General features: G+C 44.6%; 1 protein-coding gene across 1 annotated transcript; it reads right to left on the bottom strand.

The window, feature by feature from the left end:
• Nucleotides 1–66: 66 nt before the first annotated feature.
• On the bottom strand, nt 67–18,990 carry whamm (WASP homolog associated with actin, golgi membranes and microtubules). The gene is made up of 11 exons (XM_080884087.1): nt 18,296–18,990; nt 16,480–16,653; nt 14,639–14,789; nt 12,491–12,660; nt 10,908–11,115; nt 9,590–9,774; nt 8,990–9,076; nt 8,809–8,904; nt 5,997–6,417; nt 5,453–5,595; nt 67–4,165 (listed from the first exon to the last, which is right to left on the bottom strand). The coding sequence occupies exons 1-11, from the start codon at nt 18,869–18,871 to the stop codon at nt 4,010–4,012; spliced, it is 2,367 nt and encodes a 788-aa protein (XP_080740213.1). The 5' UTR covers nt 18,872–18,990; the 3' UTR covers nt 67–4,009.
• Nucleotides 18,991–19,063: the final 73 nt, after the last annotated feature.

Genomic DNA, 19,063 nt, shown 5'->3' with positions numbered 1-19,063 from the left:
TGGAATGAACCTACAGTGCCAGAGCTGAGTCCCGTCGAGCACAGAAGCTCCGCCACCGCACGATTTACATACCACTAAATATAGCTGTAATCCACGCATAAGCAAAGCAGATGAGGTGGGATTCAATCAGTCAATGATGTATCAATTTCTGAGATTAGAACAAATAAAGCACATAAAGATAAAAGCTGGTTTGAGGACTGATGGAAAACACCTTAAAACGTCCTCCGAGCTCAGAGAAAATAACTGCAGTAGTGGATCAGAGGACAGGTTGCCTTGGTAACTTAATCCTACTGACTTTTATTTTTCTTGTGTAAATAACTGTGTGAATGATGGACTGAGGGATGTACCAGTTTTACTTGGTTGATTTAAAAAAACAAAAAACAAGAAAAAAAAACAATCAGACCCTTGGAAACTGGACTCCCATTTAGAGTCTAATTTGTTTTCACCTTCAGAGATCAGCTGGTTTACAAGGGGGAAATTAATCAATACGCAGTTTAAGCACCAATTTAGTGTTAAAATGATGGGATAATTGACCAATTAATTCAGTCAATTGGAAATTAACTGCTGTAGGAATGCAGCTATGATTTTCACTGCAAATTACTCGGACTTTTTTGATGAATCACTTTGTTTATTATATGAAATGTAAAAGGAAAAAAAAGTCAAATCTGAGACGTTTTGAAAAGACGTCTTTTGTGCAGCCAACAGTGCAGAATCCAAAGACATTTGAGTGATTCAAAAAAGAGAAAACTGCTACAACTGAATAACAACCAACAATGACATTATTTAAATGAGAGACTCCGATATGGAGACTCCTCATTTTTAGAATTGTTTTTGGTTCAGAGTTTAGTAAAGTTCAGACAGCTGTGGAAACACCGTAACAGACACGTTACCAGGTTGGACCTTCAAAACTGACTTCATTCTTCATGGAACCGATTCAACAAGGTACTGGAAACATTCCTCAGATATTTTGCTGCATATTGAGTTGACACCATCACACAGATTTGCCGGCTGCACATCCATGATGTTCCACAACATCCCAACGGTGCTCTGCTGGAGCAAAATCTGGTGACTGTGGAGGCCATTCGGGCACAGTAAACTCATTTTGTTCAAAAAAACAGTTTGAGATGATTTGCGCTTATTGATATGGCACATTATCTTGCTAGAAGTAGCCATCAGAAGATGGGTACACAATATTCATCTGGTACTGAGGGATTTACACCACTACCATGACCCACTGATAGGAGGCAAGGTGAATCTCTTTTTCCACGTTTGTTAAATTCGGACTCCATGAGAATTTTGCTGCAGAAATCGAGACTCATCGGAACAAGCAACATTTTTCTAATTTCCTGTCGTCAAGTTTTAGTGACCCTGTGTGAACTGTAGCCTCCGTTTCTGTTCTCAGCTGGTAGTTGTTGCGCCTGGTGTGGTCTTCAGCTGCTGAGGCATTTTTGCCAAGAGAACTGTCGCTCATGATTTCAGCACTTTGTCTTTTTTTAACACCATCCTCTGTAAACCCGAGAGATGGCCGTACAAGAGTGCTACTTTCAAAGTCACTTTCTTCTTCATTCTGAGGCTCAGGGTGAACTTCACCAGGCCGACCTGGTCATGTCTGGATGTCTAAAGGCTTTGAGCTGCTACCATGCGACTGGCCAATTAGATACAGTATTTGTAATAATGAGAAGTTGAACAGGTGTACCCAACAAAGTGGTCAGCAAATGTATATTAAGTTAAAAAAATGGTGTGGTGAACATTTTTTACTATTTTACTAATTTTATGAACAATTTATTTTTTAAATTAATGTCACATGAATACACATGAATATCCTTGAGGTCAGCAGATAGGTTCCCAGACTGTTTGCAGCCTTACTGAACACCTGAACACTGTCAGCCAGAGTAACAAACTACACAATGGACCGCCATGAAAGCAGGAAATCTGGGTAGATATTCATGCCCACCTTAGGATGAACCCTTCTCACCTAAGTCACCCTTAAGTCTTTTTGTTTGGCGCCACCAGCAGGTCGCCATTTTGACCATATATCTGACACGCATACTGATAATGATCTGCTAAATGTCAGCACTGCTTTAAAGTTTCAACTCTGGATCTCATTACACACAATTAGGGCTTAAATACCAATTTGAAAAAAAAATTGTACTTCTGCTCCTCAACTTTCAGCCTCGCTCCCAATCGATTCTGGTAGAGCAAAAACGGCCTCTCGTTCTCTCTGCTGTCATCGCTGTCTGACTCTCAGCTCTCATTGTGTGACTGGTGACTAGTGGGCGAGTTGGTGAAACATCAAGAGACTATGCTGCTCTGTACATGTGAGCGAGAGAGCGAGCAAGAGAGCGATATGGCACTGCAGGCCACTACCGCTGACACTTCTTGTTGCCATAGTAACAGGCTGCTGAAATTTCTGTTTATACTGGATGGAGGTGTTCGTCTAAATACCCCCGTGTGCGCCTTCCCTCCCACCCCGAGGTGCGTGACCCGTCTCCACCTGAATCGCCTGGATGTTGCAAACAGATTGCACACAGACTGACAGCAGCCCCGCAAAAACGGTGGCTTCTCTTAAGTACGCAGAGCTGAATAAACTCAATCGCAGCTGGCTGGGGATGTCTGAGCTGTCACTGCAGGAGACCGATGTGTGAGAGCGAGCGCTGCCAGGATGGACATTACTTCGTGACTCATCACTGTGGGCTTCATCCACCAAAGCCCACTCGCCAGGGGTTCACCGGTGCAGGTCTGATGTGACTTTGTTTAAAGAATGAGGGCCTGGGCACAGGTAAGACTTTGGAGATCGGGGACCAGCGTGAGCAAAGCAAGTGGCAAAGAGCTCAGATGAATGTATTTGAATGAAAGTGGAGGGAAAAAGGAACGCCAACGTTTGATGACGACCTGATGCCTCTTAGTTTATTATTAAAACACAGCAATGCAGGTGTCGGCCTCGAACATCATTAACTCATAAAACTAAAATTGAATTCATCCTGTAAAGCATTTAATGCTGCTATCACACAGTTTAACTGTTTGACAGGTTCAGGTAAGGAACACTTGTAAAGATTGAGGAGGGAAAACCCCCCAAAACAAAGCAATGTGCTGTCACAGGTTGAAAGGTCAATTTGCCTTAAACAACAGGAACCTTTCCCCCGTTTTCCTTTTCTTTAGATCACACAGCGATTTGCGATGTTTTTTTTTTTTAATCCATTACTTAAATTAAAGCCTAATATTCTCAATTTGTCTTTGTGTATTTCACTTCGAAAGTGCCCTTTGATTAATCCTAAAGCGGTCCCAAAATTCTGACATGAGAAGGGGAAAATTGCGGGCAGCGTGAAACGGCCTGCAACGCAAACAGCGACAAAGACTTCAGACACGCAGGCTTTGAATGATTAACAGCGCTGCCTTCACGTGGCTGTAGCCTTACTGGGGTTAGGTTAAATAAACAATTGTTCAAATTTAATTACATTCAAAATGATGAGATCAGACCGAGTGGTGCGAGCGAAACGACAATTTGCGTAGTGTTGTCTTCACCGCCCGCAGCACAAGCTCCCACCCCACTCCCCCCCTGCTGTGTGACACTGTCACAAAAGGCCTTCGGGCACAGATTTGGGAGAAATTCAATAATTAGAGGAGCGTTAAAAACAAAGCGGCTCATTCGCTCTCACTGGGATTTCTGAAAATTGGAAAGTGTTTTAGAGGAGAGTAAGTCCTGATTCTGCCGCTCGCTAGTTAGTTGCAGTGTTGGATGTATTACAGCGTTTCAGGGCTACAAAACAAAAGCACACACACATACACACACACACACAAAAGGGATTAAATGTGCAACAACTTCAACAAACTGCAACGTTTAAGTCTGAGGAGGCGTAATCCTGTTCTTGTCAAACAAGCAGCTTTTTTTTCTTCTTCTTGTTTTCCGATGGAAAATTGGCAACAATGAGCTGAAGCTCATAACTGTGAGGAAGACTGAGAGGAGCTAACATAAGACGGCAGCTTCATCGGCGTGAGTGCGCACGCATTCTCAGCTATCCCAGTCTGCACTGCGTCCCTCTTCGTCCCCTCTGTCGTCCTCATCCGAATCAGCCGCCACCTTCTTCATCCTCATCATGGCGGCCTTGATGCTGCGCTCCAGCTCGTTGTCTCCGCCGCTCGGGACTTCTGCTCGTGCAGGAACCACCTACGCAACGGCAAAGAAATACAGTTCACATTTTAAGTTAGCGCCTGCTGTGAAATCTGTAATCAGTACCAAAAAAGTAGCTAATAACATTATAGTAGAGAGCTACATAGCAATGACCCCGTTGGGATAACACCCGACCCTGGAACTAGAACAGCTAAATGTATTCTAGTCTGTTATAGCATAGGTTTTTACGTATGCATAACTGTGGCTCCACATTGCAGCAGTTTAGCACATTTGTCTAATATGTGAAAGATCCCTGGGTCGAGACCAGAAGGAGACACAGATCCAGCCTCAGGGGGTCACAAGCGAGTGTACTCCCTGTGCTGGACCCAAGCCTGGATAAATGGAAGAATTGCATCAGGAAGGGCGTGTGGTCTAAAATCTGTGCCAAATCAAATATGTGGCTCCATCCGCTGTGGTGGCTCCTCGGGAAATAAGGGAAGAGCCTAAAGTATGTTGCATGTATACTTGTGAAAGTTGATTCTGTTGATCTGTATTGTAGGGTTTGCAGTGGGTGAAGCGCTGAAGAGGTCACTTGGCTAACATCATCCACAAAATCAACTTTCTGGGCTTATAAAGGAGACGTCTGCATTCTCATAAAATAAAAAAGGAATTTACACGCACAACCTGTGAACAGCTTCATCGACCATTTGTTTAAAATTAGAAGCAAAATACCCAATTTTAAATTTACTAGCACTGTTCAATAATTCACTCCTTTGCTGCGCTAAAAAAGAATCCACACGGGGGAGCTGTTTGTTGTGCACAAGAGTGCACTCAAAGTTCCCATACAGCATGTCTCCTATCAAAAATTAGGACGTGAACGGCTTTTTGTGACAGCTCCTATAGCTTAACTACCTCACGAATGTGTTCTTCACCATTAATAGTCGGTCAGTAAAAAGAAATATTGTACACTGAGAACAAACGAGGTTTAATTTATGTGATCCACGTCCACAGCAAACGGCTCATAGCAAAAATACCGGTGGTCCTTAGTGAAAATGAAACTCGTGTCACATTTACCTAAACACCGATGATCGCATATTACACAAACACAAATAAATTGTGCATTTGTTAGGTAGCATTTTCACATGCAGATTAATTCTTTAGTAAAGACTGATATTTGATATTTGGAAGGTTTTTTTGGGGGGGGGGGTTGACACAAACTGAGCCACACTGGCTTTTTTTCCCCACAGGTGAATAACCAACTGTCATCACATTTTTACCAAGTGACACATGCGGTGATGCAATCGTTCTGCAGTAAGCTAGCCGATCAACGTATCAACATCTCACCTTCTTCAGGGTGACTCCCTGTCGGATGGCAGACATCAGACTGCTCCTTGCGTCCCCAGTGGGGCTCGGCGTGCTGGCCGCGGGGACCTTTCGAAGCTTAATCTGTCCACGCTGTAGCGAAGCCAACACTTCGTCCATGGTTCCTACAAAAATACCAAAGTTAAAGGAGAAACACTGTTAAAGTGTAGGGGAAGAAGCTACACTGCTGATGAGCTGGTTCTTAGCTCGCTGTAAGAAACATTATTGAAACAGTTTTGTTGAGTGTGCTCCGTTTCACATGATCTTATGAAAAAGAAGCTCTGCTGGACGTTAGAGTCTCCTTGGAGCAGACAGCGTATATAACCAGGACCACTACTGCAGGTAAAATGCCTCCTCTGGCCCTGTGAGAGAAGTTAGGAATTTAGGACAGAACACTATGTGCAGACACACACACAACCTTCCCAGCAGCCAAACAAAAATCACGTATCCTGCTCCATTCTTTTATTCTTCGTTGGTTTTGTTGGACATGAAGATCTGAATGATACTGCACGTATTTCACCCTCACCTATATTTTGTTTGAGCGTGTTCTTGGCTGGAAATGGAGGGCCCTCTTTTTCACTCAGAGGCATCGGGGCATCCTCTGATGAGGGCGACACTCGGGGGGGAGGCAGCAGTGACAGTGGCGGTGGTGGTGGTGGTGGTGGTGGTGGCGGAGGAGGAGGAGGGGGTGGGGCTGTTGGGGGAGGGGGGATGGCCGTTGGAGGAGGTGGCGCAGCGTAGATTTGGACAGGCATGTCTTTCAGCTGCTGCTTTTTGGCTGGTTTCTTGCGCCTTGGTGCGGGTCGGATGGAGGGAGGGGGTCCTTGAGAAGAGGGAGCAGGGCTGAGGCTGATGATGGACATCGGCTGCGAGGGGCACAGGCTTTCTGGAGAAGACGGCGAAGGCCTGGACTGGGGCGCTTTCAGGATGTACTGGCCCGGTCGCTTCTGGAAAAAAAAAAAAGAAGGAAAAAAAAAACCCATCAGCTGAAGCTCATGCATTAATGTTTTGTTTTAAACAGGCATCTACATGAGATTTAAAAAAGTGGCGGCAGATGTGCATCAAAGCCCCGCACAGTTAAGCACGGACGTAAAAGCTGATCGTTTAAATCAGGGATGTCAAACTCGTTTTATAATGTTGGCCACATACTTTGATCCTAAGTAGGCTGGACCTCCACTTTCTGTCAATGTAAGGTTAAACTACACATTTCATTTCTCATGTATAAGAAAACTAAGTGTAATTTCGGGGGTGCGTCAGTTTTTCTACATAATTAAGAAATACTACTGTAAATAAATGAAAGAAAACTGGCAGCATGACTCCATAGGCTTAAATGATATATAATGGGATAAAAATATGAGAAATAAATGTGTAAAATTCAATGAAAACATCTATTAGTGCAAACTGTCCTGTGATTAGAAAACAGAACATTTTTTGTTAATTGAATGTCTTTTTTTTTTTTTTTTTTACAGATTTTCTTAGCAGATACATTCATCTATTTCTTATTTGCCTTAGAGTCTGTATAAATGGCTATGGTGGAGGTCTTTATTAGTTTATTAGTTAGTTCTCCTTCATATTTTCCAAAGCTGTCCAATGGGCCACATTACAGTCTTTGGCAGGACGATTCTGGCCCTCGGGCCTTATGATGACACCCCTGGTTTAAACAAAATAGTCTCACCACAAAGGCTTCTCAGTTCTGGCTTAAAAAGGACCAATTTCGACTGAAATACATAATAATTGGTTTGATTTTCCTGCTCACTATGGAATATACAGATGTACTGTCAACAGTGAGCAGAGCATGTAGACGCTCATGAACAAGAGGACACAAGGGAGTGATTTTAAACACAAGAATCAGCCGTCTGAAATCTTGTGGGTGTATTTGTGTGCAGGTGGAACGACATCACAGTGTTGGACTTTCTGCGTGTGTTGCAGAGAGAGAATTTCCTGGGGCCAAAAACTTGTTTCGTAGTGACCTTTGACCACCGAGATCCAACATCATTGTTACATCTGGTTGCCATGACGCCCTGACACAACCACAAATGGGATGTGAGTCTCCACCTGGAATTGAGCCAGCAACCTTTTGCTAACCATGCACATTTGTTAACCACTACACTATGGAGGCATTAAAAAAATACCAAGAGAGCGTTAATGTGGGGTGGCTGTAGCTCAGGTGGCAGAGCAGGTCAGCCACTAATCAGAAGGTTGGTGGTTCGATCCCAGGCTGCCTCCTGGCTGCATGCCAAATATCCTTGGGCAAGATACTAACCACATGTTTGCTTACTGGTGGTGGTCAGAGGGCCTGGTGGCGCCTGTGTCCGGCAGCCTCGCCTCTGTCAGTGCGCCCCAGGGCAGCTGTGGCTACAATGTAGCTTGCCATCACCAGTGTGTGAATGTGTGTGTGAATGGGTGAATGACTGAATGTAGTGTAAAGCGCTTTGGGGTCCTATGGACTAGAAAAGCGCTATACAAATGCAGGCCAATGTTTTGTTTTAAAGCAGGACCATTCATTCAGTCACATGAATCAATGGAATGATTTCTAGTAGTTTCTGACCACTCAAAGTGCTTTAAACTACAAGCCCCCATCTTCTTTTTCATACATATTCATCCTGTGCACATGAGCGCTGCATCTACCGATTTAGAATCATCAGTTAATCTAACATGCATGTCTTTGGACTGCTGGAGGAAGACGGATAACCCCAGGAGGTTTGAATCCTTAATCGCCCGCTCGGCCTTTTTCTCGCTGTGAGGCGACGCAATGCCAGCCACTGCACCACTGTGCCGCCAAATGATGTAGTCATCATCATTACCCAGTCATTATTACTGATGCAGGGCTCTCTTCCTGGGCTCGTAGCTATTCTAGCAGCACTGAGGTTGCTTCAGCTGAATACTAATGCCATTCTTGATTAGGTGTTGACAATGGCATCGCTAACATGCTAGTTTAAGGTAGCGTCTAAGTCTTTTTTAGCAGTCAGCACACTGTAAAGGACAAGCTGATGGAAATGTCATTAGTTATATTTATATTTAAAGTTAAAACAGAGTCTGACTGTCACACTGAAAATATCACTGGGTCACTGAAGTTAGAAGCCAACAAAGAGCAGTCGTCCACGCACAGTTTGAAGCTCTGGTGTAAGACAGCTCATTACTAACAAGCCCGTCCACAGCCACAGCGCGCCGTCATCAGGACTTCCTCCGACGCGAGGGGTCGAGTGGCTAATAACTGAGCTTTTATTTTTGAGGTGAACTATTACATTAAGAGGGTACGATGCAGCGTCCCCCCGGGTTTTATTAACTCGGAGAGAGCTGCAGGCGAAGGCAGAGCAGAACGAGTGAGAGCGCCTGACCTCTCTGAAGGATCGTAATCGGCTCAGAGTTTTCTCCCGCTCCTTGTCCACCCACTCTTTCCTCCTCTGCTCCTCCTCCTTCTTCTTCTCTCGTTTCTGCAGACAACAGAGGGAGACACTGAGAGGCACAGGAGAGAAACAGCGGCTTTCATTTGCGGCTCCAACAACCTGGCTGACTTACGAGGTGGACCTGGTGATGCTGGTTGAAGACTATGGAGCTCTGTTTTTCCACCAGGTGCTTCTGCTCATGTGCATCTGTGCACTGATCCTAAAGAGAGACAAAACATATCACTTAATCGCTCGAAAATACATTTTAGTCTGTCAGAAATTAGCGACTGTCTGAGCAAACGGTTAAAAAACTTTGAGAAAATGCAACTGCAACACATCCGGATTTTATTTGGAGGCCGTTATTTGTAATTTTCCAATGCCCCTATTTTTTTAACTGCATTCCCTCCCTGTGAATTACTGGAATTAACTATCGAGAGTCTTTAACCAGGCTGCCTTTGCCATTTTTTTTGCTCTGAGTAATACTTTTTTTAAAATCAAATAAGCAAGCAGCCAACAAAAGAGGAAAACATGCCAAGTGCTTCAATTACTATGTCAGCTAAAAATAAACCAATGTAGTAAAAACATTTTAAAAACCCAGCATTTGGCACACGAGGCAGGCGGAGATGTGCCTTTGAAGGATCGATACATTTTTCCTTGGACAAAAAAACCCCCAAAACGCTTGAAAGGACCACAGAATATGAAATGATTTCATGTCAGCAGCACTCGCACACACCTTTTTGTTACGCAGGTAAGCTCGGCGGGCACAGATGTTGCCCCTCTTGGTTTCCAGGGTCTGTAGGCGTCTTTTGAGCTGACTGACAGCTGGAGGGTCTGGTTGATGAATACCTGTGTGGACCATGCTCTGCAACTCCTCCGGATCCTCGCACACATCGTAGTACACCACCTCCTCCTTCAGCTCTGAAACACAAACGCAGCCCAGTCACTCCTACATGTCTTCTGTTTATATGGCATCCTCTCCAGCTGTACGTCAGCTGTCGCATCCCATCAGACAACCTAAATAACCAGTGTCATGCCCACTGCTCACGAGCAGCACAGGTAGTTGTCACAGGTAGTGCCAAGGTTACTTTTGTGCCAACTGTAGTTATGCAGCTTACGTGAAGTTAAGAAATCTGTTTACTTCCTGTTTAGGTAGCAAACTTACATCTGATTAAGAGTAAGCGGCTTAACGTTGGTAAAATTACTGCTAAATTATAAAAGCATCTCCTCAGCTGCTTATGAAACGTTCTGGGTCTCCTTGGCAACTGCACTAATTGCAGTATTTGCATTGCAGTAGCTTTCTCCTTATTTACAGAACATCATATCTTCCTCAGTCCTCCAACTTTATGTTCACGAATAACAAATGACAGAGGGCGCGCTGCTGTTTCTTAGCTAGGAAACTACACCTGAGAGCTGTAAAGGTAAATATGCCCACAGCCAAAGTCACCACAGACACAGACAGCAAGATGCACACGCAAACACCTTGGAAGCAAACATGCCCCCTCCCGCGAGGAACAATTAGAGAAACATTTACACGAACAAAATACAGCATTTCCCAGAAGGCACCTCTTTTCCACAACACACTGCCTGACAATCCAACACATTATAATGCAGCGGGGAGGGGGGCATTGTGTAATGTGTCATTTTAATCATAACTGACACAGAGTCTGAAGGGTGCTGAATCAGCGCTGTGGGAATTGTAGTGTTGGGATATATCGTAAGATGCGTTTAGAATATTGGAAAAATTCTATCCTAATATGAATATATTTGTTTAAAATTTCGATAGTACAGTGGCAGTATAATGCCCTCGTAAGTGGATATCAGGCCCTTGTAGAGCAAAATTCAGTATTTTGGTCTAGACAACTCAAAATGTGATGTCCACATATGTGGACGCCAGGTCCTAGAAGGAAGACCTTCAGAAAGCCTGGTTGCTCAAGACTGCTTCAAAAACAAGAAACTCTGTCACCGTGGAGGCTCAAGACTTTTGCAAAACACGTGTATATATACCCAAAATAAATCTGCTGTACAGCACAGCTATGTAAATGTGAGGATACCTTTAATCTGTCGTCTCAGGGTGTCTATCTGAGCCACCAGGAGCTGCTCTTCATTTTTCAGGATTTCAAACTTGGCGTCGTAGAGTTCTAGCTGGGTTTCGTAGAACTGCAGTTCCAGCTGGTCCACAGTGTCCTGCTTCTGGCCGTCCTCAAACGCAGACCTTAAATCGGCCCTCTGGCCTTGGGCTCTCACGGAGAGGTTCTCCAGCTGCAAGGCAACGACAGAAAAATGTTACATCAGCCCCGCTGAAAGGATCATAGCGGTCGTTTGTGGGGAGAAAAAAAAACAAAAAACAGTCGTTTGTATATATACAGTGAATACTTTGTGAGGCAAGTGCTACTTTTTGACAGCTCGCTACCTGTCCTTGAACATTATGATCAAAATAGGCTTTGCTTTCAGCCACGCTACTGGCAAACACACACACACACACACACACACACACACACACACACACACACACACACACACACACACACACACACACACACACACACACACACACAAGATAAATCTGACATAAAAAATTAAGCATTTGTGATGAACTGCCTGTCTGAAGACAGTTTAATCTCTGCAAGCTTTCATGCTGTGATGAAATGAGCTGAAACCAGCAGCTACCTGCAGCATGTGCCATGCATGAGCTTTTGCATTCAAAGCATTCAAAATACAGCCTTAAAATGCTCTTAATTATGTCGAACACAAATACACACACTGCTGGAATATGACACAGCTGCCACAGAGACTGAAGCGGTACACTCACGCAAACATCTGGGATACCCGCAGGCATACTGGCACGCTCTAAAGAGTCACCGAGCTGTGTTGCCAACAGCGCAAGAGTTTGTGTAGGTGTAGCTCGCTGATCTCGTTATGAACACTCGCACACAGCTGCAGATGTAAAGGCTCGGGTTGATTTCACAGTGACGGATGACGCCAGCGTCCTCAAACCTGACTTTTTTTTTTTATTATTTAAAAAGCTTAATGGGATGGGAATGCAGCCGTGTGAAGGTAAAGGTGTTGCGGTTGTTCTCCTTGCTCTTTTCAAGAGCTCAAACGCACAGCATGACCCCCGTGAAGCAGCAAGTGATCCGGTGCCATACCATCCCGAAAAATGCCGTGATCCTGACATGAGAAACATCCTCCCGGTGCAGTCACACATTTGTGTGTAGCTGGCACATTTTGAGTATGCATATATGCACCCAGACACACTCACTTATTCATGCGTGGAGGGGTTTTTTTGTGATCGGGATGGGGGTGTATTGAGGGGATTCTCTATGTTTTCAGAGAAGCTTTATAAATAGATCAAAAGGAACAGAGCAGCCACAGACTCACATCAGACTGGAGTACCGAGTGAATGATACATGAGAGCGAGTAGGCACCGTGTCACATCTCTACTGACTTACAACCACTACAAAAGCAGCGTTGGCCTTGGCACGGAAATAAAGACATGAATGATAATGAAAGTCTTACAACTGCACCACACTCTAGTAAGATGTTACCGAATGTGCTGAGTCATTACAGAACCACTGGAAAAGCAGCTGATACTAATGGAAAAAAAGAAAGAACGAAAGATAAAATGGACACGCACCCTCTCCTTGATGCTGTCTTTCTTGCGGCTGAGGCACATCTCGGTGGCTCTCATGTGCTGCAGGGTTTCTTTGGCCAATAGGAAACGGAGTTTTTCCAGCCTGGGAGCCGCTGACGCCCAGGCAGCGGGTCCAAAACGACACTTATCCTCCTCCATCTGTTTCACCATACCTGGAAATGTGCACAAGGAGCTGTCATATATATATAACGGTTATAATTTTTTCCTTACAAGTGTGAAATGAATCCCATAGAATCAGAATCAGAATCAGAATGGGGTTTATTGCCAAATGTTGAGCAGGTTTACAACATTAGGAAATTGCTGCGGTGCTTCAGTGCAAACATAGTGTCATAAATAGCACTTAAATAGACATGAAAAAATAAAAGTAGGAATAAGAATTAAAGTGCTACGTAGAAAGATATGTGCATGAGTGCAGGTGGTGATCAGTGCCAAACATGGAATGATGCAGTGAACACAGCGTAGGGTCATGTGTTAGTGGCGGGGACAGTCATATGGTTATTGTTCATGTGTCCAACAGCAGAGGGGAAGAAACTGTTCTTATGGCGAGAGGTTCTGGTGCGAATGGACCGGAGCCTCCTGCCTGAGGGTAGCAGGTCAAACAGACTGTGTCCAGGGTGAGAAGGGTCAGCTGAGATCTGAGCTGCACGCCGCAGTGTCCTGGAGGTGTACAGGTCCTGCAAAGATGGGAGTCTGCAGCCAATCACCTTCTCAGCAGAGCGCACAACACGCTGCAGTCTCTGTTTGTCCCTGATAGTGGCTCCAGCGTACCACACGGTGATGGAGGAGGTGAGGATGGACTCGATGATTGCAGTGTAGAATTGCATCATCATCCGTGTTGGCAGGTTGAATTTCTTCAGCTGCCTCAGGAAGTACATCCTCTGCTGGGCTTTCTTGATGACGGAGGTGATGGTGGGCTCCCACTTCAGGTCCTGGGTGATGGTGGTACCCAGGAAGCGGAATGAGTCCACAGAGGTGATGGGGGTGTCAGTCAGGATGATGGGGGGGAGTGGGGCTGTGTGCTTCCTGAAGTCCACAATAATCTCCACTGTCTTCTGGGCATTCAGCACCAGGTTGTTGTGGCTGCACCAGGACACCAGACGTTCAACCTCCCTCCTGTAGGCAGACTCATCCCCGTCCGAGATGAGTCCAATAACGGTGGTGTCATCTGCAAACTTGATTAGCTTGACAGACTGGTGGGTGGAGGTGCAGCAGTTGGTGTACAGGGAGAAGAGCAGAGGAGAAAGAACACAGCCCTGAGGGGAGCCGGTGCTGATGGTCCGGGAGTCCGAGACATTCTTTCCCAGCCTCACGTGCTGCTTCCTGTCCGTCAGGAAGTCAGTGATCCACCGGCAGATGGGATCAGGCACATTCATCTGGGAAAGCTTGCCTCGGAGATGGTCTGGAAGGATGGTATTGAAGGTAGAGCTGAAGTCCACAAACAGGATCCTGGCGTAGGTTCCTGGGGAGTCCAGATGCTGCAGGATGAAGTGTAGGGCCATGTTGATGGCGTCGTCTACAGACCTGTTGGCTCTATATGCAAACTGCAGGGGGTCCAGGAGGGGGGCCGTGAGGGTCTTGAGATGGGAGAGAACTAGGCGCTCAAATGACTTCATGACCACAGATGTCAGAGCCACGGGTCTGTAGTCATTTAGTCCAGTGATCCTAGGTTTCTTGGGGACAGGGATTATGGTAGAGGACTTGAAGCAGGCAGGCACATGACATGCCTGCAGTGAGGAGTTGAAAATGCCAGAAAACACTGGGGCCAGCTCGTTTGCACAGTGTCTGAGGGTGGCAGGAGACACGCCGTCTGGGCCGGGAGCTTTCCGAGCATTCAGGTTCTTAAACTGCTTCCTCACATCTGCTTCATGAATATGAAGAGTTGTGGTGGGAGGAGGTGGTGTGAAATCCTCTTTTGTGTGGGGTGAGGAGGGGGGTGTTGTAGGTGAACAGTTTGAAGGTGGTGGTGGCTCTATGGAGGGGGGAGAGGTGGGGGAATCATGGAGCGTAATCATGGAGGCTTTTCTTTTAAAACCATTTCCTCTGAAAACAATCTTTTTGGAGGTTTTGATCATTTACACATTTCATAATTAACCGAAACATCCACGCAGATATAAACACAGCAACTTATACCAGCCAGAGCCTTTGAAGTCTGTGCAAAGTAGGTGACAGTGATGTCCTGAATCGAGGCGACTGCATCCTCTGCTTTTTTTCTCCACTCCTCCGCCTCCTTTTCCAGAGCTGCAATTCTCTTAGGACCCAGTTCCTCAAACTCCAAAGACTTCTGCAGACAACCACAGCAAGCAAAACGGTCTTTACTCAAGGGCTTACCTGTCCGTAAGAAGTATGTATTAACTGTGCATTCATGGGAGCTTTATTCATATTTGGATGAGTGTAAAAACAAATTCTGACCTCTCTTTTCCCTCTAAGTGGACATAAATATTTTCCCTACACCACGCTCACTTTTTACATGTCATTCCCCTTGCTTTCTCCCCAATTTCCTGATACTCTTTACTGTCCTATCAAAATAAAGGCTAAAAATTCCCTTTAAAAAATAATGTTCTTTAACCTACATCACAGAGTTTGAGAACCACACTGGACATAGTGATGCAACAGGTCAGTCTATTCATGAGTGCTGTGTGTGGCTCAGCAATAACGAATGAACCAGTTAAGAGTGAAAGAGACCTTTATGTGATCACTAAAGGACGTATCGGTCAGTGCTGTGCAAAAGTCTTGAGCCAACTCTCATTTCTTTATGTGCTTCCAAGGAGTCAGACTTAGAGAAGACACCTAACAATGCCGCATGAATTACTGAAGCATGGACCAGTGTTTACACAGAAGAGACAACTTAGTAAAAAAACATTTTATTCACTGTGCTATTAGCTGAAGACTTAGCAGCAGCTCAGCATCATGTACAGTGTGTCCTTAAAAAGACTGGGTAAGTGGAGGACAAAAGAAGAAGTGGCAGGTCTAAAATCTGTCTACAGCAGGTAAACAGCATGTGGAAGTCATGTCTTTAAGAAACAGGAATACATCCAGCAAAGTCCTGACACAGGATCTGAGAGATCCTTGTGATGTTTTAGTTGATCCATCTACTGGTCAACGAAGTAAAGAAGCGATTCTTAAGGAAGGGAAACAGGGAGAAAAGGCTGAGGTGTGCCAAACTACATAAGAACTAGACTGACAAATCACTGACAACAGATCTTATGGAGTGATGAACCCAAATTTGACATTTTTGGTTCAAATCACTGTCAGTGAGTGTTTACAGCCATCTATAAAACACAGTGGAGGCTCCATCGTGGTTTGGGGCTACATTTCATTCAGGGGCGTTGTCAAAACTGCTGGAATTATGAACACAGAAAAGTACCATCACATTTTGGTCCATGTTATCAAGAAAGCACCTAATTGGCAACGCCTTCATTTCTCATCATAACAATGATCCCAAACAAACTGTGAGTGCAGTAAAAGTATACCTGGATAGAGAAACACATAATAAAACACCATCAGTCACAGACTGGCCTCCCCAGAGCCTGGACCTCAACTTTACTGAAGCAGTGCGGGATCAGCTTGACAGACAACAGAACAAAAGGCAGCAAACATCCAAAGAAAAGTTTTGAATGTCCTTAAAGAAGCCTGGAGAATTATTCCTGAAGACTACTTAAAGAAATTACGAGATTGTTCAGGCTGTGTTGAAGAAACTTTGTACAATTCTAACAAGCTTAAAAGTCAATCTCTGTTTTTGCCTCACATACTGTATATTTTAGCTATGTTTATATGTTTTGATAAATCACTGCAATATTTCACATTTTCCTAGCAAAATATAAAGAAATGAGGGGGTGGCTCAAGACTTTTGCACAGTATTGTAAAATCCTCCCTTTTTTTATTTTCATCAAAATCTTAAATTTCTGATATTAACACTAAGTACATCCCCTGCATATAATCGTGTAAAACATTCTGACAACGTGTGTATTTACAAGGATGTCCATCTTGTAAAGGCAGGCCAGCTCTCTCATGTCCCTGAAAGGCTGAAGCAGGTACTGGAAGAAAGTCGTGGCGACAGTCGCCAGGTCCTGGTAGGCCTCGTCTTCTTCCTCGTAGATGCTGAGCAGCATGACCATCCTGTCAGCACCGCTGTGACTTTGTAGCAGCTGTGGAGACAAAAAAAACTTAAACACCATGATCTGGGTTTACCCTGAGCACACAGCTTAGTTTTGCTCTGTATGACTTTTCATACTCAGAATGAACCAATCCAATCCGTGCCAGCTAACACAAGAGTCGATAACTAGGCCTTTCAGAATACAACTTGGGTGGGCTGAAGGTAGACTTGTGAAGACACTTCAAGATGAGGTTAGTGGTTGAACACCACGGGGATTCTTGGACCTGGTTCTGCGGTGTTGACCGCTGAAGTCAAACAAATTCAGGTATTAAAAAACATTTTATGTGAGAGTGATGAAATATTTGGAACTGAGACTTTTTTTTTTTTGGAGAGTGAGATCTTGGTTAAGAAAATGTTAAATCGCTTGGATTCAAAATATGTAAATAGTTGGAAAATCAAGTGTTATCTATGCCCTGACATCTTCCAGCATACAATGGGAACAATGTTTGCTTTAGCCATTAAAAACAATCAACGCAGCACAACAAACCTGCATCTGAGACAGCATAAGCAAAAGCTGGATAAGATGTCATAAAGGTATCATTTACAGCAGAACCGTAACAGTGGTTTATGTAGACATAATACCGGCACCGAGTACAGATTCTGATACATTTATTCTACTCGTAGCGGTGCCATCAACAGTTTTTCTTACAGGTCCACTTGCTCGTTGTTTCTGTGACCAATTCTTGATCAGAACCTTACATCTGTGTAAGGAAACAAACCAGCACAACAAGCACATTTTCAGCTCAGCGAGCTACATCATGATGTCTGTGGAAACAGGTACAGTGTGGGCATGTAAAAACTCAGCTACCATAACTCAGACCACATTATTTTGATAAAAGGACATGATAAGCTTGGAGGCATGCATTCCAGCGATCTCCAGTGGATCTCGAATGGAACTAGATTTCTGTTTTGATGTCAAGCTGACGTATTATGCTCTTCAAATGCTTCATTGGTCTATTGGCTGTCATTTGACTACTTTTACTTCCATTTGCATGTGAAACAAACTAAACAGAGCTAAAGGGTCAGATTGCAGGTTGAAGCAGCAAACAAAGACCAGTGCTGGTGGTGTTGCAACATCTAGAGCCTTGGCTGGAACAGCAGCTGTGGTTTGCTGTGTCATGGTAGACCTGATTTAGGCTCACACCACCATTAGAGGTGCTAATATGGCAGACTAGACCTTTAAACTTCTTGGGATTAGAGAGCATGTAGTCTTTCTCAGACTTCAGACTTCAGGGACTCATGTTTCTAAGGTGTTGTAAGACTTCTATCATAGATGGGGCACCAAACAGATACAGGGCCAGTGTTGCTGATACCGATGCCAATACTTTTGCCCTATAAAATGTAGATTACAAAGGGGAGAACAGTGTACCATGATTACTGATTGATTCATCATTAATTTACACATTCTGAACACATTTTAATGACCACTAAATCACTGTGATTTTTACTTTCCACATTAATTAATTAATTAACACAAGGTGTTTGGAAACTGATTTTCTGGAGACCTGGAATGTAAATGTGCACATTTATTTAACAAAATCCAGTGGGCATACTGCACTTAGGGAACAAAAACAGTCTCAGTCCTATCGCGTTGGTATCGATATTAGATCGATCCGCCCACCTCTACGCCTCACCTGTCTCAGGTGACCCTTGGCCCTTGACATCTCCTCCTGCAAGCTTTTCTTTTTGAACTCCTGTAAATTCTCAAAGTACTCCTCGACATCTCGGTCATCCTGTGCGAACAAGGTGTCGAGAACGATCTTCCGTCCGCAGAGGTCAATAGCGGTGCTGAAATACTTCTCGAGTTTCCTACACGGGGTGTCATAGTCCTTCTCCTCGTCATTGTCTGGACCTGATCTCCTATTCAGGAAGAGCAAGTCCCAAATGTTGCCCTCTTCAAACTCCGTCAAATCCGGGAAGCAGCCTCCCAGGACGTCGGCCACGCAGGTGAACTGCTGGTGGACGTGCTTCAGATCGCTGACGGAGAAGAGTCCTGCCCAGCTCATCTGAGGGTCGTCGGCGGCAGGCTCGGATTTGCGCTTCTGCCGCTGTAACGTCCGGTTATGGCAGGTGACGGCGAACTTACACTCGATAACGTTCCACTGTACGATGAAGCCCAGTTTAAAGGCCTCATCTTCCTCAAATATGTTGCTTTTAACGGCCACCCACCCCTCCAGACTGTCTAGCCGCTCACACTCTATGCTGTTCATCTTAAAAAGAGATATTTCACCCTGGCCGAGAAGCTGCTGGCTCTGTTTACAACGTCCGCCATTTGTGTGACGTCAGTTGCCTTCACCAGCCCCGGAAGTTATCGGTCAATATGAGCTAACGGTTTTGCTAACACAGATATCTACCTTTTAAAGAATACGCTGTTTTGACAAAGAATGGTAACCACGAAAAAC

This window comes from Rhamphochromis sp. 'chilingali' (genome assembly GCF_963969265.1).
Source record: "Rhamphochromis sp. 'chilingali' genome assembly, chromosome: 6".
Lineage (NCBI taxonomy): Eukaryota > Metazoa > Chordata > Actinopteri > Cichliformes > Cichlidae > Rhamphochromis > Rhamphochromis sp. 'chilingali'.
This window is presented reverse-complemented; position numbering and strand designations above follow the sequence as displayed.

Coding starts and splice junctions, on each gene's coding strand:
- whamm (XM_080884087.1), bottom strand. CDS start 18,871: ATGAACAGCATAGAGTGTGAGCGGCTAGACAGTCTGGAGGGGTGGGTG. Junction 12,661..14,638: donor GACTTCAAAGGCTCTGGCTG/GTATAAGTTGCT, acceptor GCACATTTCCAG/GTATGGTGAAACAGATGGAG. Junction 8,905..8,989: donor AGCATCACCAGGTCCACCTC/GTAAGTCAGCCA, acceptor TGTTGTCTGCAG/AAACGAGAGAAGAAGAAGGA.